This window comes from Sprattus sprattus (genome assembly GCF_963457725.1).
Source record: "Sprattus sprattus genome assembly, chromosome: 14".
Classification (NCBI taxonomy): domain Eukaryota; kingdom Metazoa; phylum Chordata; class Actinopteri; order Clupeiformes; family Clupeidae; genus Sprattus; species Sprattus sprattus.
In genome coordinates, this window is record NC_137912.1 from 4,105,885 (window position 1) to 4,131,364 (window position 25,480).

Below are 25,480 nucleotides of genomic sequence, written 5' to 3' on the forward strand. Positions count from 1 at the left end.
CACATGGACTTCACCATCATTCGGGTGGCTCGTAGGGAGTATGGGGCCGGGCCTTTCCAGGTGTCCCAGTGCAGTCCAGACCCCCAGCCTATGTTGTCGCCCGCTGGGTGCCAGTCCCCGTGGAGGCTGGCGGAGCCGCAGCCGCTGAACCACCAGCCGCCCCCCTCTGATGACGCACAGTCGTTTGTAGCGATGTCCCCAAAGATGCACGGGGAGCAGCCATCATTGTCTCGGTCCACTGTGCTGAATCCAAAGCCATTCTGGTCAATGCCACTGTATCTTCCGCGTATAGCATCGCCTGGTCAGTATGAGGATCACAGAGGAGGACGGGGATGAGGAGAATACAGAGGTGGCAGGTTATCAAAGCAACTATACTTCATAGAGTGTGTAGGTACAGTGGCTACTCTTTCTGTGTGCAGAGAAGACGTTTAGATGAATTTTGAATTTTCTGTAGAATCCAGGGAAGGCCGCTTCATAAATGTACATGAAACATGAAATATTTTGTGTAATTTATATCTTCAATAGAGTTAACATACCTGCAGTGCCTTTGTAAGTTCCAACACTGAGTTTGTAGGCCGCTTGTTCATTACCGACTCTAAAATGTCTGTACTCTGCAGAAGCAGATCCCCCTTCAAAGTCCCACAGGTCTACTCTGAGGACGGACGTCTGATCACTGCTCATGGTGAGAGCCCTCACCTTGGCCAGGCCCAGCCAGTGGTCCTCTGAAACGACATAACAGTGAAATCAGTAAGGCTAGCGCACACTTGATAGGTTAAATGGTCATATTTGATGGTAGGTACCCATCCACATAAGAATCAGACTATTTTAGACAGAATTATTTGAATTGGCCAAGTATATTTACACATACAGAAATTAAAATGCTGTTTTTGTATATGGACCATGCAAACATATCTGACACACTGGTGTAGTCTGAGGACCTTACTTTTGAAGTGTCCAAAGCCATGTTTGTACTCTGCCCACTTTCTGTCGAAGGACACTTCCCCTCCAGTACGCCTCTGGAATACTGTCCAGCCCGCATCCACCAGCATCTCACAGTACACCTGTGGAAAGGTAACATTATTTCTCTCAGGCCTTTCCCATTATATTGACCAAACATACACAGATCATACAACTGCTTGTCCTCCATTAATAAGATAACTGAGGAGAAAACTATTAACAGCATTCTGATGACCTGAAGATATTGTTTCATTGTTCTATAAAAAAGTAAAGTGTCCCTTTTTTTATAAATGACTTTGAGAATTGGCTGTTTTACCAGATTTATCCTATATCATCATCATGATGGTGCCATCGGTTTTGAGTGAAAGTTTATGTGCAATATGTCCGCCTGTAAATGTAATAATTACTGACAAAATTGTAAACATGCAGCAGCACCTTGAAGGGTTTCTGAGCTCCTCTTGGCTGTATGATGTAAACGCCACTTTTAGCATTAGGGGTGGACGCTTTGATTGCTGTACAGTCTTGACCTGAAAATAAGGAGTGGAGGAGCAGATTCAAATGTTAACATTTCTGAGGGGTAAAACAAACTAGTTATTTAACTTAGTCACTTTTTTAGCTCTTAATAATCAGGCAAATGTTTGTGGCAATACCTTGGGCAGTCAGTGCTTTTGGTTTAATCTGAAAGTTGATTAGAAACCATTTCAGTTATAATGCGAAAAAAGATACAACTTATGTCATTCTAATACTAAATTCTAATTCTAAAATTAATATTGATAAGACCTATGTCATTCTCTGGGTAACATGTTCAGTATAGCCTTACCTTTTGTGGATTTGTCTGGTCAGAAAGGCTGCAGAGAAGCAACAGTCCAATTACTGGCAACAGTTTTCTGTCCATCTGGTAACAAAAGAGAAATAGTTCACAACAAGAGCGGATAAATCACCTACCACTTAAAAGTACCATTTGAAGTAATACAATTACTCCATTTAATGTATATTGTATGTTATTTAAAGATACTCTATTTGGTTGAGAATTTGCATTCATCTAAGAAAAACTCAGAAGCCAAATTACACACACACACAACACAAACCTTGTTGATGACCAGTACCTCACTTCTCAACAGCACTAAATATTTAGCTGATACTAACTCTAGCACTAACATTTAAAGTAGCTGATGAGACAGGAGGCGGGGATGAACTTAAATTGTGAGAAAACCTGGTCATGTCACATTATCTCTGGAACAGCAGGGCAAGGAAAGTTTGTGTATTGCATAAAAACACTTAAGCAACCTATTGCGTTAAGCGTGAATGACTCATCTGATTATTTTTTTTATAATAGAAAACATGTTGACTTTACACATAAATACTTTGCTTGATACTATGTTGACACTTTGTATCTGTTGACATGTCTATAGGGCACATTACTAACCATACAAACAGAGGGAACATTTAGCTAATTATTATCTTACATTAACTCACAGTTTCTTGTTTCAAAGTTGAATCTGTCCACTGTCCTTTTGCACACACGAAAGACAGTCCAAAGACCCAGCTTTTATAGTGCCCTACCCCTGAAGGTATCCAGTTCCAGTTCCAAAGCAAAGTATTAGCATTCCAAGTAGACAGTCTTCAGGAAATGGCTGAAACTCCAGCAGCTAAACAAAAGTATGTGCCTACCATGTGGAGCTATGTTTGTTCAAAGGTTACAAAACAGATTCTACTGCTGTTCAGTGAACACCTCGTTCTTCTTCTTTTTCCTGTCTAGTTAGCAGAGCTCTCCTTTCCAGGCCTGTTTCTAGAAAGATCCAAAGCAAAAGCACAAAATAAAATACACACCCACATACACCTTGTGCGCTAGTGAAAACGTGGGTGTGGCTAAATGACTTCATCCAATACAAGGGAGCCTTATATCTGCTGGACTCTCTGGCTAATCTCACTAAATGCAGATTTAGTCTGACATGGAGTTATGTCATAAACAACCTGTTGCTTAGTAGATAGAGCGTGGTTATGATTGATAAGGTTATGAGTTCAAGTCACCTGTAAGAGAAACAAAATGAACTCAGTGAAATCGGAGAAATGCACTGTTGAAGACATACACCGAGAAGCCAGGTGCTGACCTCTGAGCCTTGTATTTGTTACGTTATCAAGTCACCAACCAACAGCCACTCATGAAACCCTGCACTGATAAACATACAGGCCTAAACAGCTGATGAGGGCCCACCTACATTAAACCATGACAAAGGCATTTAGGATTCAGTTTGACCTAACCTGAATGGAACCGTTTTATACACCATAGCCTTGTCATGCGCTACTATATAGAATGAAAATGCCCCTCCCTCTTTGGCTGATACTGGTCTTGTTAAGCATAGCACCAAATGTGTAAACTATATAAATTCAAACGTTGATCAAAATAACAGAGGACAAGCATCACATTTGTCTATAAGAAATGAGTAACGTCAAACAGTAACCCAGTCTTCCAAAATGGCGCCTCAGTAGCCATTGCAGGTGACGTACCACACGAAGACAGAGCATGTTCACATCATGAAACAGGTACTAACATATGTAAGAAAAAGGAAGTTTCTTTCTATTTGATGCAGCAATCTTTCTTTATTTCAGTAAAGTGCAGTAGCAAAGCGCGTGGAACATACTCCTGATTCAACCGTGCAGATCTGAATAACAAGCATCTCCAACTGTAGCCATATGACCCCTCCTAGGCTTTTAATGTCAATGAGCTAGGCTTTAAATGCAAACAGGTCTTGCAACCTTTTGATGTTCTGTATGATAATCAGGTGGACATCATTGTCTTTCACTCGGCTTCAGTGTTTTGGGTAGAATTCGCAGGTTTGTTTAGACCTGACAGGGATCATGGGCTCAATGGAAAGCACTCAACCGCATCAGAACCTCAGAAGTACGGGACGATCCAAAGATGCTCTGGTCAGATGGGGCCTCAAGACTGGAGCAAGCACCTGTGAATGTGGAGAAGCAGACCATACAAATGGGGCACTGTCTTGTCTGCAGTGGTGTAGTGGTCCCTGGAGAAGTGGGTATACTCTTAATTTTTTTACGCAGCCCATACAGCACAGGATAAACCCCCTGTTTTGAGAAGTGGGTATGCTGGGTACGCAATGTTGACTGAAAAATAAGTGGGTGTACTCCGTATACCTGCCTATACCCTGGACTACACCACTGCTTGTCGGTGCTCTACCTACTCTTGCAGCCGCCAAAACACAAAGGACTGTTTAAAGAAATGGGAAACGTCCATATAACTATCACGCTTCACAGTGAAACGAAAAGAAGATCAGGTTTCTCTGACCTGCTGTCTGAGATGGTTCTCAATGGCCTACCCCCATTCCCATACTTTGATTAATTGCAGTCAATCACACCTTAATTAGCTTTCTGACCCCAGGTGTCGGAGCAAATCCAGTGTGGGGACTTTCCTTTGTTGTTGTTTATAGGATAACAGCTGCTTGATCATGAATCACCTGTTCACTCACAGGATATACTTTTTAGTAAATCTTACACTATTTTCTTACACACGTCTTACAACTTCCTTGATCACACAGAAACAGACACAACATGTATGAATATATGGTGTATTTGGATTCAGCATTACAGAATTACATTATTCTTGTGCAGAAATCAGTGAAAAACTTGATTTAAGCTGCATTAGTACAAATTAACATTATTAAAAAAGATCAGTACCTTTCTGCATTGTTCACTTGTCAACATTTGCCTTTACATATTTTAAAGACTAAAGTTAAACAGGTATGTTTACAGATATTCCTGGTAATGACAGATTTACGGTTACAGGTATGATTTAAGAACTATAGTGGCCTAATTGCACAACAGTGTGATGCCACATCCTGAATGCTGTTGTGGAAACTTGAGGAGCTGAGGAGGTTGGAGGAGCTGAAGAGGTTGGAGGAACACTACAAGAGCTTCAGAAAATCAGCCACTAATGAGGGACATCTGTCAATGCTGTCATTCTTGTACTGCGCCTGTAATTATGCTGTACCTAGATAATTATGTGTGTGTGTGTGTGTGTGTGTGTGTGTGTGTGTGTTTGTGTGTGTGTGCATATAAGCATCAAATCAGAAACACCTTTGTTCATCATGTTCAGACCGGTCACTGTTGACTGGAAGTCTGAGCAGTCATTTTCAACCACAGGAATGCAGGGTATTGTGTAAACAAGCACGAGCCCAAACCCAATCAAGTGAAGTCGTACACAGTGGTGTGTCCACACGGCGGTTCTCGAAGACTCCGAAGAGAAGACGATAATATACGTCCAACGATGGAAGTCACAAGCATTAAGTTCCTTATCGCAGTAACTGCGATATAACAACGGGACTTGACCTAGTGTCATGGACTTGTTCTAGGTCAAGTCCTGTTGTTATATCTTTGTTCCGTGCTTAAGGAACCGAGGTTACGTAAGTAACCGAGACGTTTCCACGTCTATTCCAGTTGTGATCAAAACAACTAAAATGGAAGCATTTGGATTGGAAGAATCAAAACCTATTTCATAAACTTCACAACAATAATGGATTTGACCCCGTTGCTTCAGACAAACACTCTCAATGCAAACGTGATTACCAAAGGGTTCCTGACAGTTACATCTCCTCCGTGATAACCACAGACCGACTGAGAGAGGGGCAAGACAAGAGGCTGAATATGGCACTCTCTCGACTCTTGCTATGTTGATAGACAGTATCTCCCTGCCAAGGGAAGAATTCAGTCAAGCCATTTATCGCAGAAGTCCATGTCATAGGTACAGGACCAGTCAAACGTTTTGGACACACCTTCTAATTTTTTGAGAAGTATTTTCCTTTACTTTATATAAATATTTTCTACATGGTAGATAAAAAAAGTTTAGATGTCTTCAGGATAAATCTACAATGTAGAAAATGAAAACATTTAAGAAAATACTTCTCCAAAAAAATAAAGGTGTGTCCAACTTCTGACTGGTACTGTACATGATAATAACTCCCTCAAATGCCTTGACTGAATTCAACCACCTGTTTTGGCCTCAGCTTGCATGACTAGGAGATCAGCCTCATTAGACTGACTCTAGATCAGTAGGGGCAGGAGAACAGTCTACTACATCAGCACCCTCTCTGCAGTCATCTGGGGTTGGGGAGGGGCCTATGAGGATCATGTCACACAGATCTCCCTCCCCCAAGAAGGTGGCTTGCTGTCGTAGGGGAGGCAACGGGTCGCTGTGTCAACATCCTTCCTGTTAGGCTCCACTTCGGTTCCAACCGATCCGCCAACCCCACAAGTTCCTTCGTGACCTTGCCCGAGCCAGGCAGGACGGTCCACACCAGGCTGTGCAGAATATGGGCTCTCAAGAAGCTTCAGTACCCGCTGAACCTACAAGCACCAAACACATTTTACACAGCTTGTTGAAAAAGGCAGAAAAAGTTTGCTCTCAAAGTCTGAACATTGTAATTCAAACTAAAAAGCATTTAAAAAAACTAAAAAGATTTCAGACCAATAACTACAAAACAGACGAAAATGGTATAGGTCTATGTGAGCTTTTGGTGTAGTTTTGATTCTAATTAATTTTATTGTCATCCTTACATAGTAAAAAAAAACTGAGTATTGGACAATTAATAACTCTTGGAGAATTATTCAGTTTAGTGATGCCTATGAAGTGGGCTTTTACTGTTAAAACTCCAGTATAGTAGCATGCATGCTTCACATTGCATTGGAAGCTGTATTCATTGTTCTCTGTCATGATTAATGGATAAAAGTTAGTAAAAACAACTAAAGGCTAAAGCTGATTAATCTCTGACCTCTGAGAAGTCTCCCTTCTCCGCTGCCTCAATTGCATTCTGGGCGATGTAGTTGCGAAGAATGAACCGTGGGTTGGTGCTGTCCATAGTTTGGATCCGCTCCATGTTCAGTCTCTCCACAGTGTTCTTGTCACACCCCTTATCACACTCACGCGCCAATCTCCTCCTAAGCAATTCACAAACAGGAAATGCAAAAAAAAGAATTGCCATTTTATCTATCATTTTCACCTGTACATTCCTTTATGTAGTCTCACTTTCAACCACCCACGTCTTTCCCAGTTTGCTTTTTCCCTTCACCTGCATCGCTGGATCCACCAGTGTAAATCAGTATAGTTATATTGTATATATTTGTATTGTTTTTTACTTTCCAATTGCACTGAAGTCTTGGAGCTGCCACCTCAATTTCGTTGCACATGTGCAATGACAAATAAATACAGTATATATTCTATTCTATTCTCAATTATTTTTCCCCTCACCTGTATCGCTGGATCCACCGGAGCCAGTCCTCCCTCTGTTTGGCCGTCAGGTCCTTCTGGTTGGTGTCCAGCAGCTCCTTCAGCCTGCCCAGCTTCTTCAGCTGCTTGGCCACCTCCGGCTTGCTGGACATAACGCTGAACATGCCTGGGTTCGTCGCGCTCATCTCCAGCATCATCGACAGCTCACTGCAGACAGAATGACGGTGCGACAAAAGTACTTCACATAACTGTACACATGTGGTCAAACTTCTTGGTCTTAGTTAGTAGTTTAGCTCTCGCATTTTGGACCACTTGTAACTTAGGAAGTAAGTCTCTGAGTGTAGTGCATTGTTATAGTCTGGTTTGATTGCTGAGTGGTACAGGAGGTAGAGAAGTCGTTTAGTAATAAGAAGGTTGCTTGTTCGATTCCTCTCTGTCGAAGCGTCCTTGAGCAAGAAACTGAACCCCTAATGTGTACCATCAGTGTAAAATGTGTATACATCCTTGTAAATTGCTTTGGATAAAAGCGTCTGCTAAATGATGAAATGTAAATGGATAAGAGAGAAGTGGAGAATAACAGAGAACAACATTTAGCATTACAGTGAGGTCATGTGTTAAGTGGTGAGCAGCTTTATTATATTGGTGTGTCATATGGCAGAGCTCCTACATTGCGCTGGTCATTCTCATAGCCTAGTCTACTCAAAAGGCTGTGCGCTTCTTCACTTTCATAGCGTAGTCAACTAAAAAGGCTGTGCGAGTTTCACTTTCATAGCCTAGTCTACTAATAAGGCTGTGCGCTGGTCATTCTCATAGCCTAGTCTACTCGAAAGGCTGTGCGAGTTTCACTTTCATAGCCTAGTGTACTCGAAAGCCTGTGCGAGTTTCACTTTCATAGCCTAGTCTATTCGAAAGGCTGTGCGCGTTCACTTTCATAGCTTAGTCTACTGAAAAGGCTGTGCGCTGGTCATTCTCATAGCCTAGTCTACTCAAAAGGCTGTGCGAGTTTCACTTTCATAGCCTAGTCTACTCGAAAGCCTGTGCGAGTTTCACTTTCATAGCCTAGTCTACTCGAAAGGCTGTGCGCTTCTTCACTTTCATAGCCTAGTCTACTCAAAAGGTTGTGCATAGTCCTAGCAACGTAGACGTTTTCAGGGATGCAATTAGTGCCAGGAGAACAAATGAATTCTCATCAGTGTTTTCACACGGATATTTGAGGAGAGAGACAGGCACACTCTGCTGGCATTGTTTGAACTTGCAGTTGTCTAATCAAAGCTTTTATCAACAAGCTCAGTAAACCAGACACTAAAAAAACCTACCAATTCTCCAGTTGTTTTTGCCTTGCTACGCACTGCAAGCAATGTTTTGAAAAGAAGACAGGTATCATTAGGCAGAACTATATCTTTCCCAGTAATACTCTTCGGAATGTCTTACGTTTAGGAAATATTGGAAAACTTCTGAAATGCTACCAATAATATTCAAGATTCAATTCAAAGCAATTAAGTCCGGGTCTTGGACCATTCACCCTATACTATCATCCCCCATGGTTCATCCTAGACTATCATCCCCCATGGTTCATCCTATACTATCATCCCCCATGGTTCATCCTAGACTATCATCCCCCATGGTTCATCCTAGACTATCATCCCCCATGGTTCATCCTATACTATCATCCCCCATGGTTCATCCTAGACTATCATCCCCCATGGTTCATCCTATACTATCATCCCCCATGGTTCATCCTAGACTATCATCCCCCATGGTTCATCCTAGACTATCATCCCCCATGGTTCCCTGCCCTCACCGGGCCTCCATGGTGGGATGGTTGGCCACCTTGAGCTCCTCCAGAGAGATGCCCTGTTCCATGAGGAGTCCCACCACCCGCTCCAGAGCGGCCTCCTCTGCCTCTGCCTCCCCCTCCATGGGCCACGGCACCTGGCTCAGGAGGCGGAAAGTGTTGGTGAAGTCAGAACCTGAGATAGAGAGAGAGAGAGAGCGAGAGCGAGAGAGAGAGAGAGAGAGAGAGAGCGAGAGAGAGAGAAAGAGAGAGAGAGAAAGAGAGAGAGAAAGAGAGAGAGAGAGAGAGAGAGAGAGAGAGAGAGATAGAGAGAGAGAGAGAATGAAGGACAAAAATATGGATGACACAGAGGGACAGATATGGAGAGCTGTGATGTTGTGAAATGAAGCACTCAGTGTGGGCAACGAAACAGCTGCTGTCTCACACGTCTGATGCCTAATATTTCAGTTGACTGTGTGTGCGCAGTAAAAGCATGAGACAGAATACCTTAATTCCAACCCTCTTTCCTGAGTAGCAGGCCTACAGAAAGCAATCCCTCCCAAAGTATGCAGTGCCTTGTTTACGTTTTACTACTACTGTACTTTTTAAAGGCTACAAGCATGCAAAAGAATAATAACCCAAGACTATTCATACACCATGGGTCAGCAACAGGCGGGCCCCGGGCCAATTCTGACCCGCCAGCGATTGGGCTCATTCACATGGTTGATTACTTAAAATAACTAATGTTAGAGATATCCATTCTCCATGTAGGCCTAGTTGTTATGAGGTCACGAAAGGAAAACCTTTTGCATTGTTTTTTTTCCGGTCGACAGGCTCACGAATTAGACAAGCTGATGCTTAGCAGAAATGAGAGAGAACACCAGGTCACCATGATTTGCATCTTAATTTCATCACTCGTCTTTATCTGAACTTCAGCTCGAAGTCTTGCAAAAAGATTATTGCGAAATAAAAAACATAGGTTTATGTTTTGTAAACCGCGACAACTTCATTACATATGATATGAGACACATGGTCTTTCCATTCCCCTTTATAGGCTCTGTTTTGGTTGACAACTTTCCTCTTCAGACTTTTTGACAAAGACATCGTTCCCAGCTAATTCTTTGCTATCTTTTCTCTGCACACTATTTTCCCCAAAAATAAACCTTGTTACATTGTAAGGAGGTGCGTCAACCAACTATTTCGAAATAAAAGTAGCCTAAGATAGACTCCAAGTAGTAGCCTAGGTCTAATTAGGAGGCTCAATAATGAAAGAAGTCCATCATTTCTATTATTCACAATAGGCGAGGCCATATTGACAGAGGGGGCTAAGAAAGAGTTCATTAAAATAATGACATTTTTCAAACAGACCACCAATGGGCTCATTAACATGAGTTATTATCATTAGTTATTTTAAGTAGACTTATCCATTCTCCATGAAGGCCTAGTTGTTGTGTGGTCACGTAGGAGGCACCTAAAGCATCTAAATAGGCATCAACCCAGACTCTTGCCCGCCACCTAGTGGCAAGGAAAAATTCTGGCCCGTGGCCCAAGTTACTTGCCGACCCCTGTCATACACACTTAACCATGGTAACGCATGTATGTCACCTTCAGTCTTAATGGTGTGCCTGCAGCACGCATATTCTTACTAGCTCTACTATCATAACGAGATAGAATAGAGACATGTGTTATCGGCTACGTTCGCTTTGTCATGTTAATCTATAAATAGTCTTAGCATATCAATGTTTTTCCACAGACAGGCCGCTAACCGGTGAAGCTATGTTACCTGTGTTGTTCATGATCTCTAGCAGGTCTGCCACCAGCTCCTGGTCTTCTGGCTCCTCGCGCTGGAGGAGGCCCAGCTTCTTCCTCATGTTGGCCCAGTAGAAGCCCTCATACATGGGCATGTAGTCGTCCAGAATGGCCCCGGCCTGGGACCCGGGCAGCTCTTTCCCCAGAGCCTCCGCCAGGCGCACCAGATTCCAGCGGCACACATACGGCTGCGCCTCGTAAGTGTAACGTTTCTTTCTGTCTGAGCCGTTGCATGCAAACTCAGGGTCAAACCTGAGAAAGGAAGTACTATTAAATGAACAGGCAATCCTATTTAATGTGCAAAATGAATGCCTTAAAGCTAAATGAGTTGTACTATATAAGTGTAACAAATGTAATATAAACAAGCCCTGCACATCAATGCCATTACTCTCTATAAGATAAGATAAATAAGGCTATTGAGCAAATATGAGGGTTTTTTTTAGTATGAAGGTAAAGTCTTGTGCAATACAAGCTTCAAAATACCTGTCCATGAAGCCAAAAGGACCATAGTCTATGGTGAGACCAAGGATACTCATGTTGTCTGTGTTCAGTACGCCATGGCAAAAGCCCACACTCTGCCACAGGGCTACAAGCTTGGCTGTCCTCATGGCCACCTGCAGTACGGTGATGCCAAAACATTTACAAATGCCACAATTCAAATATGCTAATGAATTCTAAATACTGAAACAAACCCTAATGATTATTAATATTTGTGACATCAAAAAAACAATCACATGGTCTGTATGAAGCAGTTTTACAATGACACCGTGCTACTGCTACGTGTTTATGCATTTTAAACATCATGGACACAAGCTACCCAGAGAAAGTCAAAATAATGAAACGACTTTGGTCACACGGTTGGTTTTCATTTCACCATTTTAACGCACCTCCTTGAAGAAGGCTGCGTTTCTCTCCTTGCGGTCTGAATGGCTCCTCTGGATGTCAGGATAGAACGTGTCAATCACATAATCCAGCAGCTGGGCGCGGATGTCATGGCGACCGACACTGGGGCCCTGCCTGCCCGTGAAGTCATCCGCAGGGTGAAAGATCTCAAAGGACCCGAACCTGGGGACAACTCATTTGCAGAGTTTTTTTTTCATTAAGCTTTAAAAGTGGTGCAGGGTAAATTTCAGCCTGATTAAAAGTGGGCTTGCCTAACTGAGTGACATAAATTGCTATAAATGTGTTAAGATGCAACTCTCTGATTTAGAACACAAGTTTCTCAGCATTTTTATAGCTCTGCCTCTTTGCCAGATCCAAATGCCTTGTCCAATATCTGATCTGACAGTAGCAGTAAATCTGGAAAAAGCTCACTCGGTGCTGTGTGTGTGTGTGTATGTGTGTGTGTGTGTGTGTGTGTGTGTGTGTGTGTGTGTGAGTTAGCTCACTCGGTGCCGTTAACAGCTTTATGTTGTTGTTGCCCAGTGACATTTTGGACATAACAAAATCATTGCCCTGCAGTACTGCAGCAGAATTTCCAGCGCCAGCTCAGCTTAAGTCTTCCCACTGGACTAAGAGCAGGTTTGAGAGAGCGTCCTTAAAGCAGCAATACGGAGTTCTGTTCCAAAACTAGTAAGCTAACTACATAAAAGGCATGCAAAAGCCTTGCAAACACCACCAACAGCCCAGCTGACATTGATAGAAGCTTGCCAACACACTTACTGGTGTTTTTTGGCAGTTTAGCTGGCAATGTTATGCGTGTAAAAGCTTTCCTTACATTTTTGCAGGGTGTACCAGCCCGTTACACAGAACTACATAGGGCATATTCAGGATGGCTAGTGGGGAAGAAGAAGGTGTTTATCTGTCCTTCACATAACCATATGCTATCAAAATGAATTTGAGAATGGAACCTAAACTAGTTGCCTATAAAACCATATCTCAAAAAGTGTCAAATTGTTGCATAGTGTTACTTTAACCTGATGAACGTTGGAGCGATGCGCAGGACGACTGAGCACCTCTCGGGCCGTGGGTTCCCGCTGTAGAAGACGTCCCGCGTAACGTAGGTGTCAGAGGTCACCAGGGAGCCCGCCCGGGTGGTGGGCACGCCCAGGGCGAACATGGCCTCGCTGCACAGGAACTCACGAATGCTGGAGCGCAAGACTTTACGCCCATCTGACTGCCTGCAACACAGGGATAACACACTAGTGTTTGTAGCTTGTTTAATAACACACTAGTGTTTGTAGCTTGTTAAATAACACACTAGTGTTTGTAGCTTGTTAAATAACACACTAGTGTTTGTAGCTTGTTAAATAACACACTAGTGTTTGTAGCATGTTAAATAACACACTAGTCTTTGAAGCTTGTTTAATAACACACTAGTGATGGTAGCTTGTTCAACAACACATTATTGTTTGTAGCTTGTTAAATAACACACTTGTGTTTGTAGCTTGTTAAATAACACACTAGTGTTTGTAGCCTGTTTAATAACACACTAGTATGTGTGTCTAATAACATACAAGTGTTTGTAGCATGTGTAATTACACAGTAGTGTTTGTTGCTTGTTTTGACAATTATCACCCACTGTATATCAAAGATTGGGCAATGTAGTCATCTTAATCTTTTCCAGTAAAATAGCAACCAACTTTTTTGATTGAGGCCTAGAGTTGGTAGTCTGTAATGAATGCAGCATTAAACAGCAGTGTACTTTTTGAAAGTCATCAGTGAGTAGTAAAGAGTGATATTTCTTGTGCAAGCCGGGCATGAGTGTGACTAATCCTTTAAGTAGCTCCAGAATGGAGATAGGCTGCCACATGATGGTGATTAGGGCATAAGTGGGTAAGGTTCTAGAATTGTCTTGACTGAGGGGCTCTCAGCATTCCATTTAATACAACATATTTTTTTCTTTTGAAATATATATCTGCTAATTTTAACAGCATTGGTCGAAATGTGAAAAATAACCTGCACGTTTGATAGAGATTAGGAGATCTTGAGATACATTTAAATTCAGCACTGACATTAACAGATTTTAAATGCGGATATAAATGCAGGCTCATGAGAATTGAAATTAAACCACCAACTTTTCCCTCTAGTTTTAGTGATAGCCTAGATTTGGGATGTACTTGAAAAACAACGTCACATACCTGGAGTATGGTGTCTTTCCAGCACCTTTCACTTGGATTTCCCATCGTCCACACGGATTGTCATGGTTTTGTTGGCGGGATTCTACTTCGCCTAAATAGCAGGCTGCTCCATCACCCAGCTGTCCGGCAAATTGACTGAACTGGTGACCACAGTAGCAATGAGCAGCGGGTTCGGAACCTGGCATCAGTTTCGAGCCACTGAGGTACTGAGGTCCGCGTCGGTCTTTCAGTACATCATCAGCGCTCAATCCTAACAAAGATAGAGCTGGTTCAGACACTGCCACAAATTGAGGGTTGTCTAGCGACTGCGGAGTAACTCGAGAGAAACAGGCCCCTTTCACGATCCTCGAGCCGGGTTCCTTTGATGGATCCACAGGTAGTGTTCGCAAAACGACATTATTAAAAGCAAGACGTTCAAGAGGTGTACGACCAAGCACGGTACCCATGAGGTCCATTTCGAGTGGAAAGCACCACTCAAATGCTGACCTCAATATGGTTATGACCACGTAGGCTTTGAATTCAGATGTCTATGACCAAAAAATGAACCCTGAATGGTAGGAAATTAATCCTCTCACGCGCTAGGCGTGAGAGTGCCATGGGTTTGTACGCGCATAACCTGAAAGGGAGTTTCTGTAGGCTACCAATAGCTAAGCTGGCGAAGTTATGTGTTTTATTTCATCGCGTTTCTGAGTAGTTGCTGCAACGATCACTCTTTATTCATCATTGAACACCATAGCATCCGCCACAACATGTCTATATTGATTGGTGCCATTTGTTATTGTACCGTAGTGAAACAGAAACCGAGCGATGGAAAGTACCGCTGTGTATTTGTTTGGCTCAATAATTATATTTATTCGACACCGTGCGGAATCTGTATGGAGCTCGATTTCGATACAGCTTTCAAATAAAGTTATGCCCTGAAACATAAAATACGTTATGTTATAGTTACAGAGAGGGCGTTTTTAATATTATTAGACTAAATAATGCAACTACAGGTTAATGTTGGATTGATCTTATGTGTGTTGTATCATTGTATGTGTTTTAGCCATTGAATGTAATGCCTGTATTGGAAAAAGTGTGTTTCTTTGCTGCTGCTATCAGTTGCAAAAGTGTATTATTATTATTATTATTAGTTGTTGTAGTAGTAGTACTTGTGGTAGATTTATTAAATGCTATCTTTCAAACACACTTTACTATTTAGCACCCTTTCATCCTCCTGCCTCTACACACATCTCAGCTGTCTCTAGCCATACATTGACAGCACAGCAGTGTGTTCCTGCATAGATCTAACCACCCCGGTCTCTTGAGAGAAAATGAGATGCTGTTTAGATGACCATTACTCTTCCGCATGTCGGGCCATAGAGAGGGAGACAATATTGACCGCCTCTGCCTCAGAGAATTTAAAACAGAGGTGCACAAGGTGCTGGGGGTAGAGACATTTAAATTGGTCTGCCTCTTTAAATGTCTGATAAAATCTAGAGAAACCCTACTGCATGCGTTCTTATAGTGCATGTATAAATAAAGTTCGGACAGTCATTTACAAAAGGGAGCAGTTGCAAAACAAATCAGGTGCAACTTCTGTTTTAGTGTCTCTGGGCTTTGGTTTTATATTCCCTACACCGAATCAACTGCTGTCTTCCATCTTGTTATGTGCCTGCAGTGATCTAGAGCTAGTTTGCATTTAAGCTGCATAATAAGTAGCGTGGAACCTGGTGAGTACCTCTTTTTAAATTTTTTGTTATATACATTTTTGGGCTTTTTGGCCTTTAATCGAAGTGAAGAGTGGGACAGGAAATGAGAGGGAGAAGAGGTGAGGAGTGGACAGGAGAAATGACATTAGGCCGGAATCAAACCTGTGTCCTCCATGGGCATCGTTTGAGAGCAAATGCATCTGTTTGAAGCAGCTCCTCCATTCTGGTCACACGGATTGATAGGATTGCTAAGGGCCAAACGTATGAGACCAGCTCACTCCCAAGGAAAGGCAGGGCCCGTGGGAAGTCACACAGATCTTGAGCTTATTCATGGGGATTGATGCCTGGTTTCCAGCATAATCTTAATAAATGGGGGTCAATATACAATGTAATGAACCTATACATTCTTAAAAGTTCAAAAATATGATGGGTGAAGTGGCACAGAATTTGGCACACGTAGGGACACTAGATGGCACAATTACACCGGTTACCTCATTTGAGACATTTATGTTTCTTTATCTCCCAAAGAATATGTCCTAGCAGTCTGCTGAGCTGTAGTATCTGAGCTAGCTGTCCAGGTTTAAAAATAAAAAGTGTTGTAGATAGCCACCGATAATTGGCTCCTTCATGTGCGTATAGTAGCCTATCTGCGTATATAAAATGTCACTCTTGGACAGACCATCAGGTATACAGTACAGCCATTTTTATTTGATAACTTTCCAACAGTAATAATATCAGCCAAGACAAGGGCATAAAGGAGTGTCACTGTTATAATATACAAGACAGATGTGTAGTGGCCACAGAGGCACATCAGATGGATTGTGTTATATATTACTGTATATATATGTGTCCTCAATCAATAATGATATGGGAAGCATATGAATATATAAGAGAAGTACACCAGTTCGTGTAATAATACCCATGATGTGGTGATTCATCAATGGGACAGGTTACAATAAAGAGATATTGATTTCCTTGGCATTATGTCCTCATGTTAACAGTAAATTCATTTGTATAGCTTTTACTTCAACACGTTCAAAGTAAGAACAGCAGGGAAGTATTCCACCACCTGAACTATTTTCATAATGTATATTTTTCAACCATGCAAAATTATCCAACACATTTATTTTCATTTTCTCAATATTATTTTCCTCTTTAGAAATTTGATTTTATCTACAGTAAATCCCAAATACTGAGGGAAGGACATACAATTCCTAAAGGTAAAATACTTTGAAATGGCAAGGTTTTATAATGATGAACAATATTATATTTTACATACCCAAATTATGTTGCCTTGTGTATATCCCTTGTGTATATCCCACAGTTCCTTGTATTGTGCTCTTCATCTTTTGGATGCAAAGGATGTGTTGTTTTGTTCATTCACTATTTATTCTGAAATGTCCTAAGAATACACATAACTCAAGTATTGTGAAATATACTTATTTGTAAACCCATGCATAAATAACTTTATGTACAGAAGCAGAACTGATGAAGTCAGAGGAATACATTACCTCAATGAAAGTTCTTTATGTTTAGTGTTTAAAAGTACATGTGTTTTTGTAATGTCGCTGTAGTCCTCAACTTCAAAAAAGCATAATCAACAGTTTGGATAGAGATGTTGCCACTCTGCCACAGCTGTTGATGTTGTCCAAATGGAAGCCGGATCATGGAAAGGCTTATGGATATTTAACAATAATTGCACAATAACGACAATAATGGCTGCAAACATGTGGTGATTCCTCCATTTGGTCTTAGGCTGTAGTTTTGAAATCAGATGGATTTATTTGACCAGCTGTGCACCTCAAAGGTCCAGTCAGTCCTGAGGCTTCTGAGACACAGCTATGTCCAGCTGGGGTAACGTGGAAGTCACAAGGACCCAGATGGTAACTCGGCCCACACACACACATGTTAATGAACCCCCGGTCGCTGGAGTCGTGGTGACAGACGGTTGGCGAGCAGACATGACAGTGTGATGCCCGCCACTTGAACGAAAGCCAGGCCAAGAACAGTTGCGGCGATGTGAAAGACATTGTCATTGACAAAGCTGAACACCTTCCGGAAGCATCCGTGCGGATGGATCCCGGCGTCTGCCACCCCTTGGCTGCCCCCCTCAGGCAGCGGACGGTTGCGGCAGCCCTTGCGTCGCACGCAGCAGCTGTCGGGCAGCGAAGCCCAGGAGACGTTCCATGGTGACGCTCCCGTGACGCTGGAGAAATCTTGGGTGGCCCAGTCGGAGGCGAGCCAGTCGCGCCACCCCTCCGCCCCACAGCACTCCAGCACCCTCTGCAGGCTGTCCAGGGCGTTCGCCCGACCCTCGTCCTCGCCGTAGGCCGCCACTGCCTTGTGCAAGCCACTGCGGAACCCACCGGCGATGTCCTCGCGGTAGAAGAGCCCGGAGAGGCCGGCGGCGAGCCCCGCCATCAGTGCGACCAGCTGGACGAAGCCGTAGGCACGCAGCAGACAGGGCAGGTTAGCAGCTACGCCCAGGCAGCCCAGGAAACCCCAGGCTGTGACCGCGGCGCCGGTGGTAACGAGGATGAGCGGAGCGTTGGGGTAGCGGTTGGACGACAGCAGCATGTAGTCGGCCAGGGAGACCTGCGCCCACACACCCAGCGTGAAGATGGCCAGCCCAGCTGCCCAGAAGACACAGCTGAAGGCCAGCAGGGCCAGCCGCAGCATGGGCATGACGCCCACCGCTCGGCAGCAGGGTGGGGCATGGCCCACATGTGCCACAGGGGGCGCCAGCGAGGCCTCGGAGCAGAGCGACAGGGAGAGACGCTGCTGCAGCTCTTGATGCTGCTGCTGCTGTGGGTCTTGCCGATCCTGGAAGGGTGAGAGCAGGTATCCTGGGAGCGCCGACGGCCAGCGGGGGACTGCCGGAGGGGTGAGAAGGCTCGGGCCCCTGGGCGAGGACAGCCGTCTTGCCGCTTGATGTTCACGTTCGCGTTCGCGCTCCCACTCGTCGGCGGATCGGCGTGGGCTGTGCCGCGCTGGTAGTGAGTCGTAGGGCAGTGCACAGCTCATGGCCCCGGCTTTGGCTTTATCTACCTCCTGCGCTTGCTCTCTCTCTCTCTCTCTCTCTCTCTTTCTCGCCCTCTCTCTCTCTCTTTCTCGCTATCACTCTTTCACTCTCTCGCTCCTCCCTAACCTCCGATTCTCTTTGTTGTTGTGCAGATGTCCCCCACCTCACTAACTATCAACCCCCTCCAGCCCCCCCAAGATTATGCTTTATGGCGAGTTGTTAACCCCCCCTCACCGCTCCCTCACACCCTCATCTCACCGTAAATCTGCCAAGCCGAGGAGGAGAATGGCAGCGTTATCTTCAGCCCCAGCACCCCATTTCTCCATTGCTTTGTTTATATGTTTACTCCGGGTATTCCTTCCACCTGCCTGCTCTCCAATGCGCCAATGCCTCTTTATCCTAAAGGCTTGATGTCGGCCGTCTCTCTTTCTCTCCCTCGTTCTTTCCTCTTTCTTTCGCTCCCCTTTCAGTCTGTCCTGCAGGACTGCAAAGCACAGAGGGGTATGTGCATGTGCCTCGTCCAAACCCTTCCGCCGATTCGGGGAGCCACTAGTCAGGATTTTTAGTACCGCATCTGTTCCGTTCGTCAGGATTTTAGTACCGCATCTGTTCCGTCCGTCGTACCAGTGGGTTAAAAAAACATCATTGGGTTGGTTATTTATTTTAGCCCAGTCCATGTAATTTGTCTCCTTCTGCACAGATATCTATACTAACTACAACACTATCTTTAAACCCTTAACAGACCACACTCATATACAGATTGTGCAACTGCTACCAACGTGTCAGACCAATGTCATGGATCAATACTAGTCAAGGACACATTCTGGTATTTCTCTTCATTACACCATTGAGATTGGATGGACGAAGACATAACCCCATAAAGAGATGGAGCACCACGCCAAATCAGATGAGCTGTGTTAGATCAAATAGGAAATACAAATCTTATTTTTCCACAAGATTTATCGTCATGCTCTGGGTTCAATATTTAATAATGGAATAACGGCCATTTTGCCCAGCTATTTTGTAATACTAACGCACTCTAATTTACCACCTAAATATTTATGGCCTGAAATAAATCACATTACAGGCCTCTGCACTTAAGTGTAGCTCTCCACATAGATTTCTATATTATGAAGCAAACAGTCTATAACAGGATTTATTATAAACCATACCCGTATCATAATTAAGAGGGCAAGGATCTAATTAGTTAATCAGACTGGGGTTGATTATATGGGCGTTTAAAGGTGAGTGGATAGGACATTTGGTATGGTCCACGCTGCTTTCCCTATGACAGTTAATGGTGCATAAAATGTTGTCTCACTCCATTGCCCACTTCTTTCAGTGGCTCACTGAAACAGCAGAGCATGATTGACCTGAAGCCTTACCCTTCTGCACCATGCTAGTTAACATAGAAACATCTTGCAAAGAAAGTTACTCTCTAAAAACATGATTAAAATTGAGAAAAAAACACAGGACCTAACCGTATAACATATTCTTCTCAATAATACCAAAATTAATCATTTATGTAAATACATGAATGAGGACCCTCTGTCGAGACACCCTGTCCACCAAAAAAAAATTACTTTTATTTGGGAGCTCTGTCACCCTCTTTGTTTTGGGATTGCAGGGAGTTTCCTGGTGGTCTTGCAAGGTGCACATTTCCCTCAGCAGCAATCACTTATGCAGCAGAGGTGATTAGCATACGTTAATGTTTATTATCATGAAGGACCTCTGCATACGTTAATGTTTATTATCATGAAGGACCTCCGGAGCTCACCCCCACCAGGAAATATCACCGTGGCGATAATAATGAGCCGTGATGAGGCTCAAAATAGAACAGTATCTCCCCATGCAGTTGGTTCCAATGGCCTTGTTGTGAAATATGCACCTCCGTTCGTGGCGCCCACGCTTCCTCCAGTCACCTGCCCCCGGAATCTCGCTCTCACAATGAACCAGTTTACAGACAACCATTAAAGCCCCCCCCCCCAGTAATTAAATGCTTCTGGATAGACGTGCTCTTTGGGAAAGGACAGCCATTAATCAGGCCTGGGACTTCTCCTACTGAGGGGAGGTTTCCTACTAGACCTGTGTGAAAATGAATTCTATATTCTATGTTCTATATTCCATATTCTATATTCCTCTGCTGGTGTCTAGCATCAGTTTTCTTTACACATCTGTATTAGTATTGGCTTGACTATTTGGGTTGACTATTTTTTGCTCACTTACTTGGCTTTCTTCAAGTATATCCGAGGGCTCGTGTCTAGAAAAGCATGTATAACACATCTATTGATTAGTGAGTTGATTATTTGGGACACATTTGGGCCTACATACGGCATTTTGGAAGTATAATATAAAAACTAAATCAGCTGCAAGATAGGACTGTGAGGATAGTCAGGGAGAATACCTTTCCATGTCATGTCATTTTCCATGTATGTTCATTATAGCATATGAATTTTGAAATAAATGTTTGCTTTGCATAATTATATTGAATTTGTGCTAAGATTGATATTGTGCCGTTATTGATGACTAATATTATTATATGAATAATATTATGGGTCATATACTGCGACAGGCTTAAATGCAGTTACGAAAGGAAATGAAAGGGAGAAGAGGTTGGGGAGTGGACAGGAGAAATAGCATCAGGCCGGATTTGAACCTGTGTTCTCCATGGGCTTCAAGCCAAAATGTGGTCAGGGTTACTGTTTGCGTCTCAACAGTACAGTATTCTTTAGCGTTCTTTCAAGGATACAAAATATTCCGTGTAATTCATTGACACTTGACATTTGGCTGATGGTTCAATTCACTTCATGAAAACGGAAGGCAGTAGAGTTTCAGAAATTCCTCGTCAACATTGCAATTGTAGCCTTTGTCATTTCATTGGTTTAAAGCTACTATTTGTTGATAAACAAAGCCATAGACAAAATACTTTAAAAGATGCTTTAAAAAACTTTGCCAATATTACATATATTATATGTAATAAATATATATGAATATTAGGATGATACTGTGAGATTACTTGCGCATCTGACAGCTGTGCTGTTCTATTCTGAGGGTGGCTGAAGTGTGCCATGTATTAAGGCAGTAAATGTAATGGTGCAGCTGTGCTAGCAGAGCCGGTATACTCTCACTGGTGCAGCTGTGCTAGCAGAGCTGGTATACTCTCACTGGTGCAGCTGTGCTAGCAGAGCTGGTATACTCTCACTGGTGCAGCTGTGCTAGCTGAGCTGGTATACTCTCACTGGTGCAGCTGTGCTAGCAGAGCTGGTATACTCTCACTGTTGCAGCTGTGCTAGCAGAGCTGGTATACTCTCACTGGTGCAGCTGTGCTGGCAGAGCTGGTATACTCTCTGTCTCTGCTCAGCTGTTTTTATCCACGGTGTTGAGTCAATGATATATTTTGTGCATAATCATGGTCAATAATTAGCAGTTAACATCATACCTCTCGCTCACACTGAACCAACTTACCAACCTGGACATTGAGTTTGGCTGTCCACTCGTGACCTCCCCCTACTGGTTCAAACCAGCAAGTTGGCTCCTCGGTTGGTGGGTCCTTTCCCAGTTTCCAAGGTCGTCAACCCATGTTGCAGTGCAACCTAGGCTCCCCAGGTTTATGAGGATTCTCCCCACTTTCCACGTGTCCCGAAGCAAACCTGTGTAGGAGAGCCCATTGTCCCCAAAACCCTGCCTGTCATCACCTTCTCCTTGTGGGAATTGTTTGCCTGTTCTCCAGACTGTGTTCTAGCCAGTAGAAGTTGCTGCTCACCTTTTGCGCCCCATGCGAATTGAAAAAAAAAAAATCTTGAATATCTCGAAAAGTAACGGTTTTAGAGCTTAGAAACCTTCGTAGTGAATATATAAACATGCATATACCGGTCATTTTGAGACCAAATGTAAATGTCTATGACCTTCAGAGGCTGAGATACAGATGCGCTGGATGCGCCCTTGCTCAATCCTCACTCCTGGTCACTCACACAGGTTCGAATCCGGCCTGATGTCATTTCTCCTGTCCACTCCCCACCTCTTCTCCCTCTCATTTCCTGTCCCACTCTTCACTTCAACTATCGATTAAAGGCCAAAAAAGCCCAAAAATAAATCTTTAAAAAAAAAAGTAATTGCTGACTCCTCACCCCTGAGTCGTGTGATTGAGTTCTGCTCATCGTTCGTCACAGAATGCTGTTCGCTAGCTTAAACTGTGCAATGAGAGCATGGCATTAAAGGAGTAACTTTAAAAGATGGCCTGTCAAATCTGATAAAACTAATTTCAAGAATAGGAACAGTAGAATTATTATTGTTGTCTAAGTGAAATTATGACCTCTTTTGACCTTTCCATGCATGAACATCTTTGTGTTCATCAGCATCATACGTACATCTATACTGATGATGAACTGTGAAGTTACAGTTGACTATGGAGTCCTCCTCTCCTGAATAGATCAACAGATGAATAAAGAACAAGAACGGACAGAAAGAGAAAAGAGAGAGACTGCCCTTCATGCATTGCATTTAAATCACATGCACGTGTTGCCTTGGACCCACATAACCAATAGTCCATCCAATCCAACTTGTTATTAAGGAGAGATTGATATCATGAACAGCATGTATCGAAAATTTCTAAAACAAGGGACCCGCCTTGACATTCACACATTAACCCTTTCATGCATGAATTATTAAAAAAATGGTTTGTATTTTATTGGGGTTGATGCCCCTATGTGGTTTGCTGAATATGACTATGATAATTCAAAACTAAATGAAGTTTAATGAACTGTCCACGCATGTGGACTCCATGCACGAAAGGGTTAAGTAATTCATTGTACAGCACAGCAGAAGAAGGTCTTGCAGTTCTAACAACTGATTTGAACTGGAGAGGTTCTCACTCTCACCCTGCGTTGAGTAATAGCTTTATCAGTCATAGATTTAATGGTGTGAAATACACAATGGCAGTATTTGAACATGATAAGCTATTTAGATTGCTTTGTACATTTAAAGCGCCTACTGCGTCAATCTGTGAATATTATTTGTTTTAATATGTCGTTATAAATGCATAATTTGCCATACACATGATTTGCGAGTGTATTTGCTCTTGTATTACTCTTGTCAACAACATTTCCAGTAACAAAGATTAAGAACATACAGTAGAAGAGATAACTTTTTTAGTGAGGACAAGGGTGATGAAGGACACTTTATTATTGTGTGTAAAACAGGAGGCAGATCCACCCAATGTATTATGGCCTTTGGTATCCTTTCTTCAGTAAATAATGACTGGTGATTACATAATACTTTGTCACATGCAACTTCAAAAGAAATACAACATGTTCCTTAGAAGGCGTGTCTTTTGTGTTAACAAAGTCTACCAAGGTGATTAGGTGACTAGCAGTACTGATAGGAAGATGGACGTCTCAGATATAATTGTTACATAATTATTTGGCTGGGGAGCCCTGGAACTTGTTATCGAGAATGCTTGTGCTTTGATATGCAAGGAAAGGGTCTGATTTGCTTCTAAATTGGCTTTTAAAAATACAGGATGCATGTTACATTCATTCATTTAGCTAAATGTATGTGGGCCTCTAGAATGACTTTAAAGAGTTGTAACATCGTAGTGGTCATTATAAAGAAATAACAGACCTGCAAATGTTGGGGTGGGCCCATTCAAATCAACTGAACTTTCTGGAACATTCTGAAGAGCCGTATAATAATACTTAATTACTTAAGACACCGAGCACACACAGGGCCGAACCATGAGTGAACACCCTTTAATAATCAACTGTTCCTCTCAAGAACAAGAGCTAGGCTTGATTATCAGTAAAAAAAAAAAAAAAAAAGTAGGGAGCCAGCGATAAAGTTTCATTGTTTGCATCCCTGTTGCGACTGTGCGCTGCCTCCTCGGTGGGAGTATATATGAGGACACAAGGGCAAGCTCTGGCGGTGAGGTTACATCCAGGTCTCCACAGCATCATGAAGTCCCATACAGCCTGTCTGTTCCTGCTCTCAGTCTGCCTTGCAGGTATGTAGGGAGATGAGTTTAACCATCTTTCAGTTTTGATGTTGAGGCTTAGTTTTACTAAGAGAGGTAGTTTTAACTGTTAACTGTTTTAACTAGTTCTTACAGTTCTGATGTGTTAGCTTTGGGTAATGGAGGAAGGGCATGTGATGTGCTACCAGAGCAGGGGCGTCCCTCTCTACCTTCAAGAAGCTCTTGAAGACCCAACTCTTCAGAGAGCACCTCCCTTCCTAACTGGCACCTTGGCTTAACTTGCACTTAAGCAGTGACAGTCCCGCACTTCTTTTCCTTTCTATGTCGTTTTCTATTTCTTCAGTATTCTATTCAGTATTTATTGTTACACCAGGTTTTATTGCTCTTAGCTTGACTGTTCTCTCCCTTTTACGTTGCTTTGGACAAAAGCGTCTGCTTAATAACTAAAAGTAAATGTAAAATGTGTTACAGGAGCTGCTGCCAGTGACAAGCCACAGAGTGCTATCGTCGTGGAAACATGTAAGTCCGGCCAGGTAGCAGGCAGTCACTGAACATTTACATTTCATGCCCTTGTGCTGTGATTGGATTGGTATTATGCAGTGCAAGAATACGTTCCTTTCAAATTAAACTGCCTGCTGGTCCAAGTTTTATCAGTCATTTTAAGTGTGTCCTCTTTCATAGTACACATTGTTAAAACATTACGGTTACCGAAGAAACAGCTAAAAAAAACTTTTACATATCCAGTGCAAATGAGATACATTACACTCAAATGAGCATTTTAAGATGAAATACTGCATATATTTATCTTACCAGATGCCATTTTGGGAATGTATACTTTTAAACAGATGGCCCTCAGTCTATACAGATAATCAGGGGGTGGATTACATTTTTTTATAAATTAAATAAAAGTGTATTCCTCTGTTTTGCCAGTAACAATT

The 25,480-nt window shown here is 42.8% G+C and overlaps 3 protein-coding genes across 3 annotated transcripts in view; all 3 read right to left on the reverse strand.

The window, feature by feature from the left end:
- The window catches only part of LOC308375275 (angiopoietin-4-like), a gene marked incomplete at its 5' end in the record, with an annotated part of 3,547 nt that extends 64 nt beyond the window's left edge, over positions 1–3,483 (reverse strand). The window contains 4 exons of the mRNA XM_080851351.1: positions 1–298; positions 537–722; positions 944–1,061; positions 3,466–3,483. The exon at positions 1–298 is cut by the window's left edge and continues 64 nt beyond it. Coding sequence (XP_080707477.1) covers positions 1–298; positions 537–722; positions 944–1,061; positions 3,466–3,483 — 620 coding nt within the window. The remainder of the gene's footprint in view (positions 299–536; positions 723–943; positions 1,062–3,465) is intronic.
- Positions 3,484–4,553: 1,070 nt separating this feature from the next.
- On the reverse strand, positions 4,554–14,574 carry LOC308375197 (protein adenylyltransferase SelO-1, mitochondrial-like). The gene is made up of 9 exons (XM_080851278.1): positions 13,862–14,574; positions 12,698–12,901; positions 11,669–11,846; positions 11,265–11,395; positions 10,756–11,033; positions 9,000–9,168; positions 7,220–7,405; positions 6,744–6,909; positions 4,554–6,318 (listed from the first exon to the last, which is right to left on the reverse strand). The coding sequence occupies exons 1-9, from the start codon at positions 14,314–14,316 to the stop codon at positions 6,100–6,102; spliced, it is 1,986 nt and encodes a 661-aa protein (XP_080707404.1). The 5' UTR covers positions 14,317–14,574; the 3' UTR covers positions 4,554–6,099.
- A 2,886-nt stretch (positions 14,575–17,460) lies between these two features.
- LOC308375276 (tetraspanin-7-like) lies at positions 17,461–18,579 on the reverse strand (the record flags this gene model as incomplete). The annotated part of the gene is made up of 1 exon (XM_080851352.1): positions 17,461–18,579. The coding sequence occupies exon 1, from the start codon at positions 18,574–18,576 to the stop codon at positions 17,461–17,463; it is 1,116 nt and encodes a 371-aa protein (XP_080707478.1). The 5' UTR covers positions 18,577–18,579.
- Between the last annotated feature and the right edge of the window lie 6,901 nt (positions 18,580–25,480).

What these genes read in the sequence shown, in the direction of transcription:
- LOC308375197 (XM_080851278.1), bottom strand. Translation starts at nt 14,316, where the DNA reads ATGGACCTCATGGGTACCGTGCTTGGTCGTACACCTCTTGAACGTCTT. An exon ending in ACGCAGCCTTCTTCAAGGAG is followed by an intron (nt 11,396 to 11,668) that starts GTGCGTTAAAAT and finishes ACCGTACTGCAG; the next exon opens with GTGGCCATGAGGACAGCCAA. An exon ending in AGAGATCATGAACAACACAG is followed by an intron (nt 9,169 to 10,755) that starts GTAACATAGCTT and finishes TCTCTATCTCAG; the next exon opens with GTTCTGACTTCACCAACACT.